Source organism: Cibotium barometz, chromosome 28 (assembly GCF_041138505.1).
Source record: "Cibotium barometz isolate CiBa-2024 chromosome 28, ASM4113850v1, whole genome shotgun sequence".
Taxonomy (NCBI): Eukaryota; Viridiplantae; Streptophyta; class Polypodiopsida; order Cyatheales; family Cibotiaceae; genus Cibotium; species Cibotium barometz.
Window position 1 is genome coordinate 36,807,972 of NC_141073.1, and position 18,478 is coordinate 36,826,449.

The 18,478-nt window shown below is 42.9% G+C and overlaps 1 protein-coding gene across 5 annotated transcripts in view; it reads left to right on the forward strand.

Annotated features, from left to right (window-relative positions):
- The window catches only part of LOC147622796 (katanin p80 WD40 repeat-containing subunit B1 homolog KTN80.4-like), a 59,294-nt gene extending 46,382 nt beyond the window's left edge, over positions 1-12,912 (forward strand). For 2 of the 5 annotated variants that reach the window (XM_086822437.1, XM_086822438.1), the window contains exons 13-19: positions 6,858-6,986; positions 11,278-11,352; positions 11,465-11,577; positions 11,741-11,857; positions 12,050-12,118; positions 12,335-12,454; positions 12,557-12,912. In XM_086822437.1, the coding sequence (XP_086678563.1) occupies positions 6,858-6,986; positions 11,278-11,352; positions 11,465-11,577; positions 11,741-11,857; positions 12,050-12,118; positions 12,335-12,395 (564 nt within the window). In that variant the 3' untranslated portion in view covers positions 12,396-12,454; positions 12,557-12,912. Of the gene's footprint in view, positions 1-6,857; positions 6,987-11,277; positions 11,357-11,464; positions 11,578-11,740; positions 11,858-12,049; positions 12,119-12,334; positions 12,455-12,556 lie in introns of all 5 variants that reach the window. The other 3 variants (XM_086822441.1, XM_086822442.1, XM_086822440.1) reach the window with 2 other exon arrangements.
- The last annotated feature ends 5,566 nt before the right edge of the window (positions 12,913-18,478 follow it).

Consider the following 18,478-nt stretch of genomic DNA (forward strand, 5'->3'; position numbering starts at 1 on the left):
ACCATTCCAGAGTATCTTTGTAGTCCTGAATCCGGATTGGTAGCATCTCCACGTTTCGATCCCATACTTGCCTTCTCGCAGGTAGGCGTACCTCATAGGTATGATCGCTGGATGTCGTATCAAGACCCAATTTCTGCACAAGTTTATAGTTAACAAAGTTGTGTGAGCTGCCAGGGTCTAGAAGAATGTGGATTCTATGGCCATTCACTTCTCCATAAACTCGGAGAAGATCATGCAAGCCAAAAACTTTAGAGTTGAACAAACAATCAGAACATGTACTAGGGCGAGGAAGTACAATAACTGACGTACATGTCAAAGACAACTGGTTAGCTGCCTTTGGCTTGGATCCTGCGTTGGTCTTTGCACCCTTTTGCTTCGGGCACTCGTTACGCATGTGTCCTTGTTCTTCGCAGATGAAGTAACGCCCCTCCTTCTTGAGCTTCAAAGCTTTAAGGAGACGTTTCTTCTTCGCTGGTGTCGAACTTGAATTCTTCAAAGGTTGGTCCGAAGACTTTTCTTCTGTCGTGTTAGTTATTGGTGCGGAGAACTTTCTTTTGTGCTTGTTCCCTTGCTCGGTAACGGGCTTAGACTTGGAAGAGACCATTGTATCATCATAGATACGAGCTGAATGAATGGCCTCGTACAAAGTTTTGCATTTGTTATTTTTAACCTGTAAATGGTATGAGTTGGGTAAACCGGGTACAAAGAACCCTAAAAGAGTTGTGGGATCCATCTTCGTAGCTTTCATCTGCAAGTCTCTAAATTTTTGGAGGTAGACCTCATAAGTGAGGTGCTGCGAGGTCATGGTCAAAGCTGTAAACCGGGCAACCACATCATAATCATCCTCTTTCTTGAGGAATTCTTTCTTGAAGACATCTTCGAATTGTGCCCAAGTCGTTGGCTTAGGGTTGAGTTACTTCCACCAAAGCAAAGCTTTGCCTGAGAGGAAACATGCTGCTAGCTGGATCTTTTTCCCTTCGTCATATGGATGGAACTGAAAATGGACTTGCCACTTATGTAGCCAAGTGTCCACTATCTCCTTAGTACGCTGCTTTCGCTCGCCCCCGAACTATTCCGGAGTAATGTTGGGGCCTAAAGCAGAGGCCAAGGTATCCATACCCAAAAGAGTAGACAGGGTAGTGGTCAAAAGAGAGATGGAGTTCTGCAAAGCCTGCTTCTGCGTGGTGATTTGTGCTTGACGTTCCGAAGAAGAAGCTTCGGAGCCACTTTAAACTCTTGGAAATCTGATTTTGACACATGATCGTCAAAAAGATCGGCATTGGTGTCTTCCGTAGCCGGCAAGCCTTCGTGTTCGATAAGGGCCTCCAACTCGGATTCTTGGGTCGACATCTTGAAGAGGGCAAGGGGAGAGAAAATTCGATCTTGCACAAGAAAAGTGCTAGAGAACTTGAGAGCTTGAAAACTTGAGAGAGGTGTGGCAAGAAGCCCGCTTAAGGGGTTTATATAAGCTTCCCCAAAAGCACTCTTGAGCTTTTGCTTTTTTTTTGGGGTGTTTTTTTTCATATATATATATATATATATATATATATATATATATATATATATATATATATATATATATATATTCTGCTTTCTTAAAAAAAAACACCCTTAAGCAATAAGTGGGACTTTAAACTCTTTAATAAGGTTTAATCCATTAAAAAAACGAAAGCAAGCGTATGTTAAAAAAAAAAAAAACAAAATCTCAATTCGGCGCTGGTATGCTTTTACTGTTTTTTTTTCCTTCTGCCCACCTGGATTTAGCGCCAACATCGCCGGTGTGGGTCTGACGTCGCCTACGTCTGCGCCGCACGAACCTTGCTGCCTGCGCCGCACGGCTCGCTGTCCACGTTGCAGGATGCGCATAGGCGTCCGTGCTCACAGATTGGAACGCTGCCAGAGTGCCCATACGTTGCCTGCTTTGACAGCGTATCCCGCTTGTACCTCGCTGCGCAAAACAGTCTTCGCGCCATGTTAGTATGTTATAACCATTGTCCTGTAGGATCTCTATTAATGGGATTTCATGGACTTTTTGTACGCTTAAGTTCATTCCAATTAGGTGGGGTGAAAAGTACTTGGAAGCTGTATGTTGTCTTTAGGCTGTTTGAGGACATGGGACATACATAGAAATTGATAGGGAGTTTTATGCTCGCCCTAAAGTAGACGCAGGTATCTACTTGGTGTGTGAAAACACAATTTCTGTTCAATCTGTTGAAATATGCGAGTGAATGGGTTTGTACGGGAACAAGCCCTTAGCAAGAGACTGTAAAAGGGAGTTTGTAATCGAGTGGGTAGCAGTGAAAAGGTGAGAGGAATCCACTGATGAGAGAATCAAGGGTATCATGAGTGAATATAGGGGTGTGGAAGGATTCTAGGAAAAGGTGCCTCCAGATGTAGGGGAGGTGGCACAAATCAAGGAGAAATCAGTGAGATTAGATGCTTGGCATCTTGTGGATGTACAACCTATAAATTAAGGCATTGGCCTAATGAGAAATTGCTGGTTTTGAGTACCCATGCCTACATTATTGTATTAGATTAATTGTTCACTAATCTCGTCTTAATCTCATCTTAATCACATACTAATTATGTTGATTCTTGCATTTGATCTACCATAGCTCATTACATTGTTGCAAATTTTACATGGTATCAGAGCCAAGCTTAGGATTCAGCTAGTATTCAAGCCTAATCACTCTACTAATTATAGATTAGGAGTTAATCACATTTTTTAGTCTCTTTTCAACATCTTTCTGCACCCCTAGCTAGTGGAGGGGCTTGATCTCCCTCCAGTCTTAACATTAGGCAACAAGCTATTAGCCACACATAGCTAACCTTCCTACGCATCAGCCCATCAATTCAGCTCTTCAAACTGCCGTCGAGAGCAGTAGAAATTCGCGAAATCGCCAACGTCTTTTTCTCCGAGTAAATCTGTAAAATTGTCTTCACTACTTGGAATTGGGAGCAAAGGGGCTAGCCCAAGGGGTTTTTGGATGCTCTGAACATGTTGGTAATCTCAGATTTGTGAAATTTTTCAAGGAGAAGTGGCATCAAGCTCTGCATCAAATTTGCAAGTGACTTTGGTAAAACAGAGATTAAGCATTCAATGTTTGGTCAAATCTTTTGTTTCTTGAACTAGACTAACTGCTATTGATGCTCTTGAAAGGATCTGAGCTCATTTGAACTCTAAGGCACCAAATATGGCCTCCCCGCATACTCCATTTTTTGCACACAAAACAGGGGATTATTTTACTAATCAGTGATTAATTAGTACTAATCATTGTTTTTTGGTGCAATTGAGGGTTCAAATTTACCATTGGGTATTTGATACAGATCTCTATTACTTCAGATTGCAATTCGGAGATGGTTTGATATTCCAACCATTCAGTACAAATCAGTTACCCTTGGCCTTATGTGATTTTTTGGTGAATTCATGCTGATAAACTTGTTGCAATCATCATTAAACATCAGATTTGAGTTGTAAAAGGGTAGACACTGTCCTTGAATCTTGAATTGGATCAAGAGGTAAGACTTCCCTTCACATCATCATGAGCAATGCACAAGAAATAGCTAAATTTAATGGGGAGGAGTTCCCTACATGGCAAACAAAGACCATGTATTTACTCACAAGGAAAAATTTGTGGGAGCTAGTTGAGGGAAGAGATGAATGTCCAGAGGAGCATGGGGAGAATGAGTGGAAGAACAGGAATGAGAAAGCATTAGGACTCATTGCACTGAGCTTAAATGATGAAATCATTCACCACATTGCAGTATACAACGGACTAAAGATGCATGGGATGAACTCAATAAATTATTTGGCAAATTCAAAGATAAATCTGCTAATGCAATTCTACAAACTTGACATGAAAGAAAGTAAACCTCTAACCACACACTTGAACGAATACAAAAGCATTAAGCAACAACTGCCAGCCATTGGGAAGAAGATAGAGGATGATGAGGCACTAGCAGTGCTTCTGAAGAGTGTGGACAAAGGAGAATATGAGAACATTGTGGCAACCTTAAAGAATGTACCAGAATTGAAGCTGCATGAGATAGAAGGAGCTCTACTAGAGCAAGAGACCAAGGTCAAAGAGAAGAAAGGATTGGACTCAACAATTGGAGAGGAAAGAGCTTTCTACACATGAGGAGGATTCTTACGCGAGGATGAGGAAGAGGCAGGGGAGGAGGAAGGACCTTCACTTGTCATAACTGTGGGAAGCTAGGACATATGGCTAGAGACTGTTACAGCAAATCCAATGAAGAAAGATCGACATCGGCAAACTTCATGGAGACTCTTAAGGAAGAGGAGTCATGACATCTTTTCTGAGAGAGAAAGAGAGAGAAACCCCACAACCCAATGTATCCTGTCCCAACAGAGTAAAACCACCTCTGAGCCACTGATGACGTAGGCCATGTGGTAGATGTATGTGTGAGCACTTTAGTCAAGGTCACGGACACTTGTAGTAGCCTTGGACATATAGAGAGAGAATTAGGACGAGAGTTGGATTGACAGTAAGCATTGGATTCTGTAGCAGGGTCTACAAGAGGAGTCTTACATTGGCTAGGTAAGAAGGAGGATTATCCTGGCAGAGTCCACTGCAGCTCTGATGGTAGTGGAGACACTCTTCCTGTTACATGCATTGAGCTCGATTTTGATAATGCACAACAGGGCCTTCTTTATACCTTTATGTGGTGAGAATCTTTAGCATCAACTCTAGAGAGTAGAGAGAGAGAAGAGAATGAGAATATAGTAGATGACATAGTATTGGGTCCCAATACTCACTGAAGCCCTCCCCCCCTTGCTTATATTATTTTTTGGAGAAATGCGGTACAATGCTGAGTACAAGTGATATGAATGCCCAACGCAAGGACGAGGGAGACCGTACGTCAGTTGAGTTTCCACCTATCCCGAGGCTCTGCTGAAGACTCTCCTTGGCCACTGATGTAAGTCCAGATAGCTGTAGGACTGCACATATGCTAACTGAATGTGAAGAGTATCTTCCTTCCTTAGCCTGGAGTTGATTGGATGCTGCAAACTGTGTGTACTTTGCTGAAATACCTGAATGAATTGGTGTGGGACTGAGGCCATGCTTTTATATGCCCTCTTGGTTACAGTCGGCTGCTGCAAATGCACAGTCAGCCTGCAGAAATATTTCCCACAACTGATCAATGCCAGTTGGCTGGTTTAATAACCCATTTAATGCTCACGACTAGCAAAGATGCCTAGTCGGCTGCTGTACTTCACCTGTCTGCTGCATTTAATGCTTACGACTGACTAGCAACATGCATAGTCGGCTGCCTTGTAGAGCTAGTTGGGTGCTGCGTGCCTGACTGTCGTTGGATTGAGGGCTCACAATGGGGTCATGCCGTATGACAAATAATCCTAGAAAAGGTTCGCATCAATCACATGTATCCCCACATGTACCAAAGGCTTGCCCTGGAGTCCTCGAGATAGCTAGCAGTTGAGGGTCACCCTGGAGTTTGGTATGCCTGAGTTTCCACTTGGTTCTCAGGCTATGGGCTCCCTCCCACCCCTTAAATACAATTTGGACTCCCCTTTTCTCCAACTCTCTCATGAGGAAATCAACTGGATTATCTAGTTAGATCTTTTCAGCCTCTACACCCATTGCACATGGATCACACCTTCGGAGTTCCCACTGAAGGTGATCACTTCCCCACGTTGATTGAGCATAGATTCATTCAACATCCGGGCTACCTAAGTGTTCACATGTCCCATGCCATGTGGATTGTGATTGGCTAGACACAGGTTTCATCCCACCACCTCAGAGTGGAGACAAGAAGAGTTGAGTGTGTCCTTAGGAGGTGGGGAGCTCCTACGGACACCCAAGAAGGAGAGGATCTACTGATTATGCCACACAAAGGCTGAGACAATGGAGCATTCCATGTCACTGTCCTGTATGCTATGAGATCTGTGAGAGGTTTCATTGTCTGTACCATGAGGGATTTGGCCCAGTTTCTAGGAACATTGACTTCCTGGACCATCGTTACCTAGGGCTCTTCTTGCTCGAGCTCCGCAGACATAGCGATACGTTCTTGAGAGAGCTTTGGGCCCAGCCACCCGACCCCTCCCTTGCCAGCCAACCATCACTAGCTTCTGCGAGACCTAGGAAGAGGAGGACACCCATATCCCATGGACCCACCTTGGGGTCCCACCTTGCCCGATAGCAGTTATTTAGATTGGTCCTCCACATTCCGGCATGCCACGATCACCTCATAAGCTCCAGATCCAAGACACGATCCATCGCCATCGAGCTACTTTCTGTGGGAGACCTCTCGGCCATACTCATTAGTCCCATGCTTGATATTTTGGAGAGTGGTATACTATCTATTGGGGGCTGATGCTCCTCGCATGTTTCATGTTCTTGGTATTCCATGATGAGATTTCCATGGACAGTTTTTTATCACTCTAGTGAGATAGTTTTGTTTTGTTTCTCTTTCATTTTCCATTCCATGTTGTGATATGCCATGGACATTATTGTATCACTTTGGTCTCATAGGCCCATTGGGTCTTAATTAGACTCTCTCTCTCTCTCTCTCTCGCATAATTTCAGATTTGTGAATGTTCTTTGCATGTCAAGTAAAAGGTTTTTCACAAGCTTCACAGACCTGCATGTCAACAGGCCAAGGTGTTACCACTTAGGCTAAAGCCTGCTGGCAGAGTGAATTGCATCTTTCTTAATCAAATGAATTAGATTTTCCATAAAGTAGGGCAGATTTTTTTGTGTCACAGCAAGCTGGCTTTTTATTCAAGCATGTATCAGTACAAAGGTAAATCTGTATTAAAACTTTACAGGACTGAATGTGCTTTGTTTTTGTTCTTGTTTTTGGTGCGTGTGCATTAGAAAGGGGGTCAAAGCATTTTGGATAAGTCCCCAATTCTCATGGGGAAGGATGCTGATATTATAGAGCAATTGATGCAACAGCACAGCTCCTTCGCTAGTATAATGCAATCAAGGCTGATGAAATTACAGGTTCTTATATGTAACTTCACCTTAATATATATATTTTGGCTCTCTTTAACTTTAAATAAGCTCTCTTGGTTGTGTGGATGTGTTTTCTGCTTTACTGCTCTGCTAAGCCTGCAAGCCAGGCATCTCTCATGAATACACAGTGTAATACTCAATGATGTGCAAATCTGAATTGTGTTTTCTAGAACTAAAATCTGCGTTCATCAACAAGAATTATGTAATCCTGAAAGTGTTTGCAAGGTGTAACAGGCTTCTAATATCATGTTTAGGCAGCCGGTAGATGCAGAGAGTAAAGTATTCTTCTTGTCATCCAAAAATCTTTTTCAAAATGAAAGTTTATGACACTGCAATCTGTTGGGTGTCCCAGTCACCTGCATAACTTCATTTAAATTCTGGGACACACTTGTGGAAGATTCTGATTCTACGAAGGGTGCGAAATCACGTCATGCACGGGAATTGGAGATTGCACCCACACCTTTTTTAAGATTATAACATTACCAAAAAAGAATCGTGACGATTTTGATCTTAGATCTCCCACATGAGTGTTATTAGAGGTTTGCTCCACAAGCTGAAAGTTGAGAGCTGAGAATTGCTTGAGCAAACTGAGAAGGATCACATTTCTGTAGTATGCAAATGCAGTCACTAACACAACAATGATGCAAGTGACCTCCCCCCCTCCTCTTTTGGGATTCGGAGTCTCATGTGTGTGAACCCCTGTTTGTGTGTCCGTATGTGTGTGTGTGTGTGTGAACAACCCCTAAAAGGGTTATGTGCTATAGTAGTGTGTGAACACACTCTTATAAGTGGATAAGATAAGTGTGCCATGTGGCATGCACTTTAATAAGAGTGTGATTTCTGTATGGGTGAAAAGATAAGGCTGCAAGCCCACAAAAGCATTGTACTTGGTGAGTGAACACAGCTTTTTTTTTTTTCCGGGAAAAAGATCCTTCAATTAGTTAAAGAAAAACAACCGCAAAGGGCTAAGTACAACCACGACAGGCTATATACAGCCTCACCTCATATAAGGGCGGGAGACAAATGATCAAAGGGGAAGAGATGCTTCTCCTCTGGCTGGATGCTCTGTGAGGAGAAGGCTATCTCATGGGGGGGGGGGGTGGCGAAACAACCATACAGGTGGTCTGTAATGCCAAATGGGGTCACTGCCTCTATGCGTGAGGAAAGGGCCATGCCGCCAAAGTCTCAAGAAGGCTTCAGCAAGCGGTCAGAACCTCCCTGCAGCCCCCATTGACCGCGGAGGGTGTGAATGATGTCGAGCCATATGCTCCTGATAGTCTCAACCGACGGAGTGTGGATGGCCTCGCTACATCTAGCACGCCATATGTGCCAGGCAGCTATGCTACTGCAAATCTCCCATCACTGGCATGAGCTTGGTCGCCAGACACCTGCTGGTGGGGCTGTGACTGGTACTACTACTGCAATATGATGGTGGGAGACATGAAGGGCAAGTCCTCCCTTGTCCTCCTCGTAAGTCCTGACCACTGTAGCCTCGGTGGTCCAAGCGACAGTACCCCAAGTGATGATCTGGGTCGATGCCCTGTCCATAGCAAAGATGCGGAGAATTCGTTGCCAAATCTGCTAAGCCTTTGAGCAATCCCAAAGGTAGTGTCGTTGAGACTCCTAGGGGTCGTCGCACCTCGGGCAAGTTGCTGACCGACCTTGACTGCGAACCAAGTACCAACCACCAAACTCTTGTGTGCCGTTAGCCAAAGGAAGAGAGTGATCTTCCTCGGCCAAAAGCTGTCCCAAAGCCTCTTCCAGAAATTTGAAAGGAAGCGCTTTGATAGGCCTTGAGATTGCTAGTGTGCTGGTGGTGGTGGTGTGCCATCTATCTCCAGCATCTAGATCGGGCGGCCGAGCCGCGTTGTATATGCAAAGAAAGGGGCATCCAGAGTCTCCACCCGATCTATGGGATCATGCCAAGTCCATTCTCCAAGGTCCCACTGCAACCGTGTGAGAGGTCGGCACTCCCAAATCCATAACCGCCAAAATCTCTCCTTGGCCACCTTGGCCGGTGCTGGATCTATGTGCCATGCCCGTGCCCGAAAACCAATCACCCTCACCCTCTGCAAGGTGCAGCCTCCAAAATCCTCCAAGGGGTGCTCTAATCTCTCTAATCTGCCATGTAATCCAATAAAAAAAGTGAGTAGACCACTGTCCTCATCTGCTCCATGGACCGCCATGAGGATATCGTGTCTAGTAAACACACCTAGCCACATTGGGGGGGGGGGGGGGGTCGCCCTCTGGAATAGGAGTCAACCATCAGGGTGCAACCCTACAAAAGCTTTGTACTTGGTGAGTAGACACAACTTCTATCAAACAATCAATCCATCATTGAGCCATGCAATACTCTCTTTTTGAGCTTTGTCACATCTCTCTCTCTGCACACACACACACACACACACACATCCCCCATGGATCTCTTTGATCCCCCTTAGCTTAGGCTTGTACCTGTGTAAACCCTAGACCTACTATTGGTATCAGAGCCTTGTCTACGTCCTTCTGCTGCCCTTGCTCTGAGCGCCGCTGCTGCTGCCTGAATGCAGCCACATCAGCTGCAGCCACCGCCAACAAAGCTGCCACCACTATTGACCTCACCTCCACTTTTTGCAGCGGTCACCCCAGCTGCTGCCTTTGCGCTGACTCATTGGCAGCCATGTCATGTAGTCTCCACAGTTCATCATCACCTTCGACACCTGTGCGCAATCCGACTGCATGTTCAGTTGGTCACCCATTATTGTGCACAACGTCTATCGTCAGCTGCAGTGTATGCGCCCGGTTCCGCCCCTTTGACAGCCGCCCTACACCATCAGCACCACCTGAGGAGCAGTTGCTACACATCAGCCACCGTCTCTGCACCAGTAGAGCTCGCCACTAGCAGCTCCTCCCTCAGATCTGCACCACCCATATGTTTGTCTGTACTTGCATTGTGCCACGTTTGCAAAAAGTAGGGCATTTTAGAGATAAGGTGAAATCCATCAAATTGATGCTCTTACACTCACAATTTCTTGGGGTTTTCAGAAATCGGGTCAAGATTGGCCAAATTGAAGATCCTGCAATCATAAAAATTTGGGGATTTTTCCAAAGTTAGGAAAGTTCATCAAATTAGAGCTTATGCACATTGCATACACAGATTTTTGGGGCTTAATGCAAAAATTCAGCTCTTTGCTTCAATCAGAGCATTTGCAGTTTAAAAACAAATTGGGGCTTTTCTGAAATATGATGAAAATCATCAAATTGAAGGCTCCTGGAGCCACAAAATTTTGGGGGTTTTCCAAAATTAAGACTATTGCATCAAATCAAAGCCAATGTGCATTAATACAAAAATTTGGGCAATGGTCATCTGCCTTGGCCCCCGAGCCTAAACTGATGGCCCAAAGGTCAATCGCTTGGCAATGCCAAGACAAAAGGGCAACTCTTCATTGACACATCATCTAGAAGTTTTTATCATCAACTCTGCCCCCGGGGGGGGGTGGGGGGGTGGGTTCCGATACTTCTCAAGTATGTCCCAGACTGGAGTATTTGTGTCAAGGATCTGCACCTAGGTGGGGGTGGACGTCAGGCGTGGTGGATCTGGCATGCTCTCTCAATGCTGATGGGTGCTCTGGGTAAGGCGCTGGCAGGTCTGCCTAAGCTAGGGCTCCTCTTGCTCATTGGTAGGACATCTTGTCTCCTTGGGGGGTTGTCTCTCTGTATGGTGTGTCCTGTCCTCGTCTCTGCGCCCTGAATAGTCTTTCTCTATGGCGACGCATCTCCAGCTGAAATAGGCCTAGGCAACGTTGATCCTAGTAATCCATTACCCTGGAGAGAGTGCCAAATCCCTCCTGGAATAGGCAATGGTATCGGCCCCAAATCTCATAGTATATTGGGCATCTGCAGATATAGTGCTCCTCTGTCTCTACCTTCTGGGTGGTACATATCTGACAGATCCTCTGCTCCTCCTGTATGCCCTCATATCTCCCTGTCTCTATCCTCAGTGAGTGTGATGAGACTCGGATATGGCCAATCGCCATCCTCATGGCGGCATGTGACATGTGTCTTTGTAGGTAGTGTGGCCGCTGTATGAATCTGTCTGGTGTGAGCTTGAGAAAATGCTCACTGTAGAACTGAGATTTGGTGGGCAGCTCCTGAGGGTCTAGCCATGTAATACGGATACTGGAAAGGTGGTAGACCATCAATACTGAGAGAGAGAGAGAGAGAGAGAGAGAGAGAGAGAGAGAGCCCACTATAAATTGCTTACTTGTGTGACCACTATTAAGTGCTTACTTGTGTGTAGGTTATAAGGCGTTTTTGGACAAAGAATGATTTGAAAGGTGCAGTGGAGGCAATAGCAAAAATGGCAGATCATTCTGTGGGTACCTTCAGATGCAGAAACTGAAAAATTTGTAATTTTAGCTTCTATGCATGATATTGCAGTTCTAAAAAAGAAAAATGTCTTTGTATTTGTTCTTTTGTATCTACAGGTACTGGTTGATGTCCTTAGTTGTTTGGTGGATCGAAGTGAGGCCTTCAGTCTAGAAGTATGCACCCTGCTTCTCCCATTGTTGAATGGTTTACTAAGCAGTGCTCTGGACAGGTAAGGCAACAACTGCGCTTGAGGTAGCTTGACTTGAACTGATAAGAGGCCTCAGTTTGGTTTCAATTGTCTGGTTTTTGAGACCTTGATATTTTCATGCTTCTGGTGGTTGCTGAAAAAATAAGTATCTCTTACTAAATGAGGTTGTCACGGTCCTTTGCAGATATCTGAGTACTGCATTGGCAGTGTTATCGGTGCTGGTAAGGAATTTTGGGCAGGTCATTCATACAACCCGCACTGCATCACCATCTTTTGGGGTTGATCTCCATGCAGAAGAGAGGTGCACACCCTTAGCTTGCAGCTCTTGATGTTTTGGTTGTCTTTGTTGAAGCCATTTGATGTTCTTTCTTTTGGTTTTAGAAACTGTCAACTGGTTTAGTCCCATGACTATTTCTCTGAGGGGCTAGGCAAGTACATGGTGGGGCTGATTTAGCTTTTGTTGGCTACTGCATAATACTGGGCTCTGTTGCAGGATTGAGCGGTGCAATACATGCTACTTGGAACTACAAGTCATAATGCAAAGTTTAACTCCACTTTTAAGGTACAGTTGGCATCTGTATGGTCCTCTTTTCTTCACATTCAGCTTATTGTTGAGGTTTTGATGCATTTTTACAATACTTTCTCCATTCACATTTGTGTGGTCCGAAGTGGCAATGAAGTCATTTGGGCTTGCTTTATGACAAATTTTTTTGAGATTATTTGGGTTCTTTTTATGTGGAAAAAGTCCCCTATGGAGAGTTGATAGCTGGTTTTACAGGAGAGGCGGTGATATTGGAAAGTCTGCCCAGGATTTGAGTATAGCACTTCAAGAAGTGTGAATTCAAGGCTTTTTTATGTTGTCAGTGACGTTTGCAGAGGTCCTTTTTTGGAAGTAGAGGTGAAATCTCTTATCATATTAGCTAATTTGTTGATGCTGGTCCCTTGATTCGAATGTACTGACTCATGCTGTACATACTGAGTTGTGTTCTCTCTATGATAGGCATATTTAATCAGGAATTTCATGTGATCTAAAGAGAATCCACTCAGGAGGCCAACTGTCTTTACTCGAGAAGCTTGCTCAAATATCATCATGACAGGGTGCGTGCAATGGGAAGGAAGTGGGGTTCCAAACTCATTCGGCATTTTGTAAGTCAAGCGAAGTTTCTTCCTCCTGGAAGCTGGTAGTGAGGTACAACTTTCAATGTAATGAGCTCTTATACATGGAAACAAGACAGGTGCTTCAGTGACCAAGCGTTCTGAGGTCTTAAGGTCATGCATATTTTGTATATGCTGCTTCGCTCCTTGTAAATATCTTGTATAGCATCTTACACTAATGCAAATCAGCATTAAAAAATAGTTCTGATGGCTTATGGGCGATGGGTCATGCATTGATCCAGCCTGATTGTTTTCTTAAAGTAGGATAAATTTTAGTTTTATGGCAGAGTGCGTGAAGTGTCTCCTCATCGTAACGTGTTGGACAGAGCCGTAGGCTGACAGGCCAGTGCGACCTCCTAATGTAGCATCCAGAAATGTGCCAGATCAAGGTAATGTTGCTTGTGTACATGCCGTCTTTTCAAACGCTAGTGTAGTAGTGGTCCTTGAAATCAATGTTATGAATTGATGCACCTTGAATCTAGACAATCAGACGAAATATGTTTGTTCATCAATAATAAAGTGCTTGTGGTGCAACTTCAGGTGGCCATTTTTTGTGCAAAAAGGGTTTGTAAGCAATTGCTTTGTGCAGAAGTACCTCTTAACACCATTTTTGTGCAATCCTGGAATTTGTAAGATGTTTCACGTTATACTTGCTATTGAAGAAAAACGAGTACGTTGTTTTACTTGTTTAAGCTTTTGCTGAGCTGGATTGGGCCACAGTACTGGACTGGACACGAGGCTCACCCCTGGAGGGGACGGGGATGTTTTAGGGGTTGCCCAAACTAGTGCCCTAGGTTGAATTGTCAGTTAACAACATTAAAACCACTTACATATACCCAATGATAACTATAAGTTTGTCCACTCACGAACCAAGTGTGGGGCCCCCTGTCAAATCGGCTATTTTGTCCGCTCGGGAACCCTGTCAAATTGATGATTTTTATCCATGTTAAACAGCCTAACAAATCATGAGTTCAAACGACAAAAAGAAGCACTTGGCTAGATAGAAGTAAGGACATTGCACCTGATACTTAGCACTGTTGGATTAGAGGAGCACACCCTCTGAAATTCTGTCCCATGAATGATTGTTGTGAATCTAAAGCAAATACTACACCACCAACATTGTCTCTACCTAAGAGTGCGAACTTATCCAATTCTGCATTCCCTTAACCAACTCACTGGTGTCCCTTTTTGACTCACTGTTGGATTAGAGGAGCACACCCTCTCAAATTCTGTCCCATGAATGATTGTTGTGAATCTCAAGCAAGTACTATACCAGCAACATTGTCTCTATCTAAGAGTGCATGGCTTTGGAACTTATCCAATGCTGCCGTCCCTTGACCAACTCAATGGTGTCCCTTTTTGAGTCCCTGTTTCTTATCAAGCATTATTATCGAGGCTTTGAGTTCTACATGAACGGGAGTTACTACTAGCGTTGGACTTTAATTTCTTCATATTGGAGGTATAGCAATGAAGGAGCAGCGCAACAAGGGCTTTGGTGGTGGTTCTTACATGAAATCCAAATTTTGGTGCAGTTTTGCATCAATGCCCACAATTATTTTGAAGCGAAAATAAATTAATTCAAGAGAATTTTAATAATGTCAAATTCACGGTGGCTAGGATCTGCGATAATGGTAGTGCATGTCGTGCACAGGAGTGTGCATCGGATTGGCAAAAACACACATCAAGACACTGCTTAGTTGTTTAAGCATATGTAAGGGGACTATCTCAATCAATTGTTTGAAGAATGGGTAAGCAAATGCGCGTGGTGTCATTAGAGGCCTAGCCTTGATGCGTGTGAAACGAGACGAGAGGAGGGATGAACATTAGAGAGGGCAAAGAGCAGAGTCTAGAAAACAGTTGGGCAGGGAGGTTACGATGCTTCATGTATATCTACAGCTATAGATGGAGAAATGGCTAGTATACAGTCTATACCAATGTTAAGCAATGCAAGATAATTTATCATCACCTTTAGGTTGTATAATCTTTTCTCATTCTATATTTGTTCAATCTCACAATTCTTTAAATTTGTTTGATTTCTCTTTGTTCACAATCAATTCACATCCCTAGGTTTAATGACTCCTCTTATAGTATTGAATTAAGTTTTTCTATGAACCTAGGATTATTGTGACATCTTTGACATATGGGGGGGAGTGGATTTGTCTTGGAACTAATGCATGTGGTGGCAGGTAACAGCTCTTCCCCTTTAATAATTCTGGGTTCAATAGAAAAAGCTGGATCCAATAGTTTCTTTCCTCCCTACTTAATGATTGACAGCTATCACTCCTACTTGCTACTCATTTTACAAACACATACTATTGCCTCAAAGTGTTTGTATGGCAGTGTAATCAAGGATTATGTACTTTTCAAATCGTAATAATATTCTCTCTTGTTTTCTTAGGAATAGGATCATAAAATTGTAACACACACACACACACACACACAGAGCATACATCTCTCTCTCTCTCTCTCTCTCTCTCATGCATGCACGCACACACATGCATGTTTCATTTTTTCTTATTCAACTTTATCTATATACATACTACTATATTCATTATCTATACATACTGCTATATTCAACTTTATCTCTATATATACTGCTATATTCTTTACCTATATACTTACATTGATGTGTGTGTGTGTGTGTGTGTGTGTGAGAGAGAGAGAGAGAGAGAGAGAGAGAGATCTCTCTCTCTCTCTCTCTCTCTCTCTCTCACACACACACACACACACACACACGTGTGTGTGTGTACTGATGTATATATATGTATACATATGTATACATGTATGTTAACACACATACATACATATATGTATGTGTGCATATACATACATACATACATATGTGTGTGTGTGTTGTATAGATACATACACACATATATAAATACATACACACACGTGTGCGTGTGTGTGTGTGTGTGTGTATAGACACATACACACATATATAAATTGTGTGGATTAATTTGTATACTATTTGAAGATCATTGCATCCATTCAAAAAAGGGGCATTGAACCCTCTCGAGTGTCTTATCCAAGCATTGTGTTATGTTATACGTGTGACATGAAATAAGCCCTTCTATGAAATGAGCCCTTGCTAGATGAAATCAAACCAAACTCATAGATTTATCAAGAAAATTTTGGAACTATACAATCTTCAAAAGTTCTCATTCATTTAAAGTTTTATAGTAAACCATTTTTACACTATAAACTTTAATTTTCTTTGCAATTGAGACTACCCTCATTTTATGAAGGAGGCATGCCATGTATATAATCACTCTCACTTCTCCACTCTTACACACATGAGTTGCAATATATATACAATGATCTTGAGTTTATATTGAAGATAAGCTCATAACTGACCCATAAAAGAATGACACTCTAAGAAAATATGTAAATGGATCCTTTATGAACATATACAAAAGGAACTATTGTGTAATAACAAGTATTTATGGTGAAGTTTACTCCATAATTAAACATATGTAACCTTTGAGTTACCATTTGGTGTTAATTTTACCTTCCTTGATTTGTTTGGGTTGATTGCCATTGTTGTAGAGGGGTAAATACTTCTTTATCTCCTTTAAGGTTTATTCCATGTGTGCTACATCATCATTGGTGTTCTCTTTATATACTCTTCAGACTTCTTGCTCTTCTAGTTGGCATTTCCAACTTATCTCCACCTTGGCCCAGCACACTTACCAACATATACTCAAATCTCCTCATTGTAGGTGTAATATATATTCATAACTTTTATTGTAGGCGTATTAATTAAATGTCACTTACGTGGTATTTAATTAAGACAACCTTAGTATGTGAGTTCCCCTGACCCCCTCCCTCTCCTCTTTCTCTCTGTCCCTCCCTCTACTCTTTGAATGCCCTTTGAGGTGTTTATAGAGAATTGTGAGACCTTGAATGCATGCAAATAGAAAGTATATGGAGGGTCATCATTTTATTACGTTAAATAGAGAGGATATGGAGGATTATTATTTAATTGACTTTTTAAAGCATTACTCATTACATACTAAAATGAAACTTTAGAAAACCACTCTTATTCTTGAAAATCTTATAGAATATATTTAATGGAAATGCAAAAAACATTTTGGTGCCAATATATATATATATATATATATTTGCTCACAAAGAACTCTTAACATTAGTGCTATTTCTCGTCTTGTCTAGCCGTAAGCTCACTCCTTTTATTAGGTACTAGACCCATGGTGAAGGTGTGGGCTGGTAAATGTGTTTTGGAAAAGCTTCTACTCAAAGGATTTACTACTGAACCTATGATGGTGCAACTTGGTAACTATGTATCTTGGAGTCAGTCCTCCTTTGTATGGTAAGATGAAATATGGAATCTCCTTTGCAAACTACTTAACTCCAACAGTGTGAGAGGTAGGTGGTAAAAGGCTGGTGGATATCTTGGAATAAGGAGTATGCCCAGATGGAGCACGCTGATTTTTTTTTCTACCTTTACGCTACCCAGCTAAGCACCTTTACGCTAGTAGGTGATGCAGCTGTCACCTCTTTACACCACCCAGCTAAGCAAGCTCCTCGCCTTTATATCCTGAACCTTGCACACTGATTTTCTATCTACCTTCCAATGCCTCGTCTTCAATCCCTTGCATGTTTATGTCTTCCATCCTCTCAAACCCACCTCCTTTGGTCCCATCCATGCATCTTTCCGACCTCCTACCAGTTGCCTGAGAGATCTCCTCTTGCTGCCGCCTAGTTTGCAAGGACTGTGGTACTTGCCTTCAGAACCTTCTTGTCGCGAACGCTTCCTCGGCTGAGAATGTAGCGATAGGTAGAAAAAAGAATTGAGCATGCAAGGTTCATGATGTAAAGGCCGAGTGTTTGCTTAGCTGGGCGGCATCTTTCTCACAGAAGACCAGAGAAAGTGAGTGGGTTTGAGAGGATGGAGGACATAAACATACAAGGGATTGGGTCTTCTCAACGACTGAGGATGTAGGGATAGATGGGACCAAAGAAGGTGGGTTTGAGAGGATGGAAGACGTAAACATACAAGGGATTGAAGACGAGGGGTTGGATGGTAGAAAAAAAATCAACATACAAGCATTCATTCTGCCCCCAAAAGAAAGGAGCATATATCACCAAGGACTAGATGATCTGAACCATGGACAGCTTTTGCAAGAAGCATATGATTAGGTTTTGGATCCAGCCATCATTGCCAACGTTAGGTTCTTCTGACTCATAGTAGAGACTTTCATCACTGGACAACCCATCATTACCACCCACCATTAGGTTTCAGATCCAGCTTTTGGCGTTCGACATTAACCAAGCCCCCGCTTTGTAGCAGATATTCAACTATTTCCAGCAACATGTGCAGTGGTTTTTAGCCCACTGCATCATTGTTGAATACAAAGATATTTTCAACATTCATTTTTAGGCCGTTGGGCTGCCCCGGCCAAGATGTTCCAAAAGCCTACCCAATCTCAACTTCGACCTCAACATCTTGAAGCCCATGTTAGACTAGCATGTAAGTCTACCAAGTTAGATTAATGTTATAAAGCCTATAGTCCTTTGTGCTTAGTCTTCTAAGTTTTGGACGACAGTATGCAAACTTAAGGTTTTGCCTATAAGTCATAAAATAAAAAAAACTGTTGAATGGAGACTCTATTAAAAATTAGAGAGAGAGAGGAGAGTACGAGCACGAGCACGAGCACGTGAGAGAGAGAGATAAGAAGTGAACACCGATTGGGGAAGAAGACACGGGCATATTATCAGTGGAAGATCACTGCAAAAGTGGCTAGCC